Source organism: Engraulis encrasicolus, chromosome 16, assembly GCF_034702125.1.
Source record: "Engraulis encrasicolus isolate BLACKSEA-1 chromosome 16, IST_EnEncr_1.0, whole genome shotgun sequence".
Taxonomy (NCBI): Eukaryota; Metazoa; Chordata; class Actinopteri; order Clupeiformes; family Engraulidae; genus Engraulis; species Engraulis encrasicolus.
Genome location: NC_085872.1, coordinates 992,851 through 999,314, shown reverse-complemented (window position 1 = coordinate 999,314; position 6,464 = coordinate 992,851). Strand labels below are relative to the sequence as shown.

The 6,464-nt window shown below is 40.0% G+C and overlaps 1 protein-coding gene across 1 annotated transcript; it reads right to left on the bottom strand.

Annotated features, from left to right (window-relative positions):
• Nucleotides 1-630: 630 nt before the first annotated feature.
• Nucleotides 631-5,371, bottom strand: lsm6 (LSM6 homolog, U6 small nuclear RNA and mRNA degradation associated). Its single transcript, XM_063218215.1, has 4 exons — nt 5,249-5,371; nt 1,159-1,259; nt 952-1,065; nt 631-864 (listed from the first exon to the last, which is right to left on the bottom strand). Exons 2-4 carry the CDS (start codon nt 1,250-1,252, stop codon nt 830-832), a joined length of 243 nt encoding a protein of 80 aa, XP_063074285.1. The 5' UTR covers nt 1,253-1,259; nt 5,249-5,371; the 3' UTR covers nt 631-829.
• Nucleotides 5,372-6,464: the final 1,093 nt, after the last annotated feature.

The window sequence follows — 6,464 nt, the reverse complement described above, 5'->3', positions numbered from 1 at the left end:
GGCAGCTTTTAATTCCAATTGTCAAAAAAAAAATCCTCACTAGCTAGACTTAAAGCTATACTGCACAATTACTGGAAATAGTCTTATTTTACACACCCACCCCTTGTAACCTTCTTCTGTACTTCCAGACAGTTTCCCAAGTCTGATGTTACTTCTAGGTCCAAGTTCATCATTGAATCCTAGGGTACCAGTTAGCTCCTACCATTTTAGCTTGGAGGTAGAATTTCTGCTGCCCGAATGAGAAAATAGCTGGACGGACAGGAGATAATATAAACTCAATCACTTAATCTTATCACCAGAAATGGTGTGGTATAAAATCATCCCATTTTAAAAAATGGTGCTGTATCGCTTTGAGTTGTTTAAGTCAACAGGGACATAAATGTGATATAAAAAGGTAAGGCTACAGTCTTCAATTTCATTTACATTATACATGGGTGTTTTTGTTTTGTTTATAAACATGCTGTGAGGAGGGGCAAGATACTGGCAGCCAACCATGTGAGCCAATTTTTAGACCAACTGTGGTTTCCAACAATAAGAGGTTGAGGTGTGCACAGCCAGGATTGCAAAGCCAGGGGAAAAGAAAAAAAGAAAACACATGTATACATAACACAGGAAGGATCAGCCTCAAGATACTTTAAACCATTTATTGTAACATAATGCAACTACTACTGCAATTGCACATCAATAAACAGAAGTCGTTGGGACAAACTACAACTGAAAACTATTACTGCAATTAGACCTCAATTAACGTAAGTTGTTGGCGCAATGTACAACTGAAAAACCTAAAATCTTCAGAAAATATAAACAACTTCAAAGGAACTGCAAATCTTCACAGCTTTCTCTTCTGGGTGCTGATGTACAAGACTGTAGACATACAAAGAGACAGGTTAGTGTTATCGAAATGCAATGTATACTATGTGCATTAAACAAGGATCTACAACTAAAACTTACCATTATTCCCCCTCAGAAATGCATCTCCATATTTGTTCTTTAACTGTCCATTCACATACTCTTCTGTTTGTTCAACAGCGATGTTCATGTAACCATCAAGGCATGCAAGAACACCTTCAAAGGGGAGGAAATATTAATGATCAAATAAATAAAAGCCACGATGACAATGACTTTTGATTGTAATTATTTTCATTATATTCTCCTTACCTCTGTAATCCACGCCTGAATTCAGTTTAACCACAACTGGTCTTCCAATTATCTGTTTCAGAAAGTCGCTAGGAGTTTGCTTCCGTAGGCTCATGATTGTTCTGTAACAATTTAAAAACATGAAATTAGCATATTAGCTTATTACAGCACAGAGGGGTGAGTGTTCATTTCAGCAGTGCTGTTTAGCCATGAAAGACAGCTTCTGGTTGCAGTTGATAGGTGACCTTTGTAGTTGTCAGAGACGGACAAAAGTTGCTATGCTGAAATTGGCAACACCGCATATGATGAGTATAAGGCCAAAGCATAACCTTCACAACCAACACACACACAATGCACATTTTTCACAGGCCTACTATGCAAATATATTAATCCAAGTTATTATGCGTGCAATCAAATCCATTTGTATCTTTAGTGAAACATGCATACACACAAGGTGTCCGTCACAATCAACCAACCCAGCATGACCCGGCTCTATCCAAAAGAAACTCAAAGACAGGACACAGAAGGAGGAAACCAGTGAATCCAAAAAGAGTTTAATACACTGCTCCAAAAAATAAAGGGACCACCAAAAAAAAAAAAAAAAACACACAATGCAAGTCAATCATACCCAAGTCAATCATACTTCTGTAATACCAGCCAGTCCAGTTTAGAAGCAACACTCATTGTTAATCCATTGCATACTGTTGTGAAATTTAACTAGCCACATAGTAACTACTGCATTACCTCAATCAAAACTGTCCAGTGCCCTTGTAGCTATTATATACACCATATTTACATGAGCACCAGTTAGTCCGCCATATTTAGGAAGCTACAGAAATCAAAACTGCACCTTTCAATTTGATCCGGACAAAAACGAATTGCTTAATAAAGAGAGCTGAATTCGAGGAAAGGCACAATTACAGAACAGATTCGTGCATTATCTCAAAGCCAATGTCAATATCTTTTAGTTCATTGGGTCATTTTTATCATGGGACATTTTTTTAGAGGAACCACTAGAGGCTGCTATTGAGTTTGTTTACACGGCGCTGTGTTTACATACCCAAATCATAGCTTTAAAAGAGTATGCCGTTTTTTCAAAGTTGCCAGATTCTCTTAAAAGTCTTCAACGCTGCTTTAATACCACAGAACGTAAAAGTCTGTTAACACAACTAGGCCTACAGTAGGCTAACGGGAGGAGGGCTTATGTAGTCAAAGGTGAAGTAGGGCTATGCATTGTCATGATGTTATGTGTACAGCCTTCAATTTCTTTTATTATTATTAATTATATATTTAATATGATCAAAGTACTGTTCACTTTATCCTTTTATGTTTTCCTGGGGTCTAGTGTATTTTACGGCATGACTAGAAGTGAACTGGATAGGTTAATGTGAATTAGGCTACTTGCATTGCAATTAAGCTTAGCCCAATTCATGAGCTGTTATTGCGGTGACAGTGCCATTTTATTTTTAGATAGTCCTTCAATCATTTGAAACGTCATCCATGCGTCAATTTGGTGTTTGGTATTTTTAGGCCTAAACTATAATACGGCCCACGGACGGAGGTCTCGTTTGAAAAGTCTGAACGCCTGACCACTTTAAACATCTCTTCATCCATGGAAAAGCATAACATCTTTGCCTAAAGCGGGGCGGGGAACCTAAGTTATCGCCCTTGAAGCCATTTTATCCGCCCCCGATCCGCCAAAAGAGTGCCATTTGTGTCCCCAGCAAATAAAATGTCTAAAATCAATGAATAAAGTAAAATAAATTACATTCCATTATTAAGCAAACTTTTCTACACATGATCCATTCAAAAGTTTGTAAATATATTATTTTTAAATATGATAAAAATGTATCCAAAACCCTATTTTATACTCTTTCTCGTGTGTCCCCAGAGTGAAGTGCAACACTTTACCACAAAATATTGATAAAGAAATCCTTCCGAAACCTGTTTTTTTTTGCTTTATATGTGACTATATAATCCATCTATACTTTTAATTGTATTTTTAAAAGAATAAATTAATTCTATTTTGGTTAAAAATCACATTTTAGTCGTGTCCCCAGGTTTTGACTCAGTGCCCATGTATATCCCGCCCCCTAAAAATTTGGGACCCTCCCACTAGTGACATTTTCACCTGGAAGTGACATCATTTAGATCTCCAGAATCCAATGGGAGGATCAAAAGTATGTTCTCTCGTGTATTTTTCTTCATATTTGATGATATTGCAGTTGAGTCAGGGGGGGGGGGGCAATCTAAAAACTCTTTCATGTTACCTTAATTATCTTTAGATAGTGTTTGATGACAACAAAAGTAAAATGTTCACTTAAATGTGAAGAATGTGCTCTGTGCAAAAAAAGTATTAGCATGGATGCCATGTGGTAAGGAGGCTGTTCCAATCTTCGTACTTTCCGCCCTTCCCGCACTGTGTTTGGGTACGCAGGGCGGTTCCATTTCTAATCGCTGCGGTGAAGTGTACTGTTACTACCCGGATAACGCCCTCAAACCGGCCATTTTTTGAAGTGTGGAGTTATGTACACTTTTCGCACTCAACGGCCGCCATGTTTGTTACGTAGTTTCCTCTCTGGTTGAGTGTCAGATTGGTCAAACTGCCGAATCTCAGTGATGACAGGAGCATAGCTTTGATTCCAGAGACAATAGCCATGTGTATAAGAGAAAGAGGTAACTTTTTAAAACTGTCAACATAAGGAACAGTGTCTTCAGTGATGAATTGTATATTGGCGGTTGGTAAACTCTGATGACACGCGACAACCGTCATTTCCGTGAAGTGTATCAGTCAGAACTTGAATTGGACCTGCAGTTCACCCTCAAATTTAAGTTGAGGGTGGAAAGTGCACTGTATCACAGTACACAGTGCAGAGTGTGGAGAATGGAACACGCTCCAGATTTCACACAATTGCTAATTTCTTGCTAATTCCTCATTGCTGTTAGGCCTACCCTAATTGCTGTTACTCAAAATAACAATGTGTTATGGTAAAAACTGTAAATTAAATTAATTATCCTGAGATTGCCCAGTGCTCTTTTTGAAAGCTTAAATGTGTACATTAACAAATTCTATGTTGAAATTGAACGAAATTTGAAGTTTATTTTTAAGGTTTTTCAACCAGCAAATGGCACTCTTTTGGCGGAATCACCCATATAACTTTAAAGTTATGCAGCTTCACATGAGATGTGACATATTTTGTAAAGGAAGCTTTGAAAATTTGCAATACAAATTAAGTTATATTCAGGGGACCAAGAGAAGATGGGGTCCATTTTAAAAGGTGGCTGCCTTCAATAGGCCTTACGTACAGGGGGAAATCCTAGCTTCTGTTCATAACACGGCCCTCGGAGGACTTTTACGGCCCTCGGAATTTTGAAGTGGCCCCTTGAATGAAAAAAGTTTCCCCACCCCTGGCCAAAAGCAAAGCAAGCGGATCGAACGCTGAAGCTCTATCGCTTGCAGGGAGTCTGGGCGCGCTAAGTAGACACAACACCGAATTGACCTGGCAGTGATTCATTGTAGCATTTTATTTAGACAAGCATGTTTGAAAACGCAGGCTGTGAGTGGCAAATACACTCACTCTCCGCCAAAAGGCCTGGAACTGCTTCACCAAACGGAGAGGCACTTTGCATTACGGAGTCGGAACTAACAAAATATTCTGAAGGACTCGATCCATGACTCACTACAACATCACAGAGGGCAGACAGCCTGACAGAGTAACAAAAATATAGTTCTCTCTACTCTTTGATAGTAACGCAAACGAGTACATTTCTGGCATTCTGGGTAGCTAGCTGTTGGTTAGCACAGGGCTAGCGACAGGCCAATTCAACCCCAATACATATTTTAACCCGCCACTATGTATCGTGTAAAACAGTCAGTTTTACAAGCATAGTTGTCAATTAGGTCAGTGGAGAATTTACAGTTTGACACTCGTATGCCGTAGTTCTATCATCAACAGGATTTTAGTGGCTCAGCGGACTCGCAAGAGCACACAAAATTAACTGGTGTTGGCGTCGATACACGTGCTATAGTTACATTTTGCATGCCTGGAATATGTCAAATGGGAAATATGGCCGTGAAACAGAAAATGTAATGTTGCTTTTGCTGTCTCACCTTTAACGACGTTCGTCCACACAGTATGGTTGATTCAGAGAGTCGCTATAACGGGGTGCTTTCACGGCTTTGTTTCGCGCTACTAAAAAACTACACTACTTCCTACTCTCTTGTCACGTGATATGTCCGCGTCCATGCCCAAGTTGATTTTAATTTCAATGGCGATATTATTACTATTAAGCCAGTTGAAATTGTGTCATATGCTGTTTCTGAAGTGTTAATATAATTTTGTACCAAAAACCTAACAAGTTTGCGGGAAGAAGTTTGATAGCCTAGGCTACTAAGTTATCATCATTCATTGTGTAAGCAGTGAGCACTTCAGGAACCTGTCAGACAGTGGACAGACAATCCACTGTCCAACCACCAGAGACAGAATGAGAACTAATGAGAAGGCTCATTCATGAAGATGCCCAAGATCGCCAACAGGCTACAGTACTAGCCTACCTAAAATTGTATATAAAATTGTATAACTCATTGGAGCATATTTTCGGCGCCAGATTATTAGGGGAGACTGAGGTTGTCACATTTTTTTTTACTACTCTAATTTCAGCAAAGACATATGTAGCAAGAAAACCATTTCTATAGGCATTAGGCCTAGGCTACAGCTTCAATAAGGTCGTTCATGATGGAGCAGTGCTGCGAGGCAGCAAGTTTGTGAGGCAGCGAGCATGCCCACTGTGTCCCGCGTGAAGCATCCTGGTTAGAATTTCTGTCCACGACGTGGCATATGGGAGTGACCTCTGCGCCGCAGTCATGTCACATGGTGTTAAGTCATCACGGGAACAACAATAGGCTCGATCGAGATAGGGCAACGGCTAAATGCGCTAGACCCCGAAGCCGCCGCCACGAGCCGCCAAAACCGCCATAGGCCTAAAGAATTTCAGCCGCCGCCAGCCAATAATTTTGTAAGCCAAAATGAGCCGCCATCTATTAAAATTCGGCTGAGCAGCCATTTATGTGCATCAAATACCGGAGGCTGTCATCATGTTTTAGCGTATGTATAGCATGCTAGTGCATTCTGCATGTTGGTGCGTTTGAAGTTATGTGAAGTTATGTGCTCCAAGGTAGCCTATAAGCGCTTTCATGCAATTTTGACAAGTGACGAGGTTTGCGCAGGTTTCGCGCCGTGTCGGTGATTTTCTTTTGCCACAGCGCACTTCTGTTGCTAAACGCAAATATGCTTTGCTGTGTCCTAACCAAAAGCATCCCTCAACCT

Coding starts and splice junctions, on each gene's coding strand:
- lsm6 (XM_063218215.1), bottom strand. CDS start 1,252: ATGAGCCTACGGAAGCAAACTCCTAGCGACTTTCTGAAACAGATAATT. Junction 1,066..1,158: donor TTCAGGCGTGGATTACAGAG/GTAAGGAGAATA, acceptor TCCCCTTTGAAG/GTGTTCTTGCATGCCTTGAT. Junction 865..951: donor ATTTCTGAGGGGGAATAATG/GTAAGTTTTAGT, acceptor GTATGTCTACAG/TCTTGTACATCAGCACCCAG.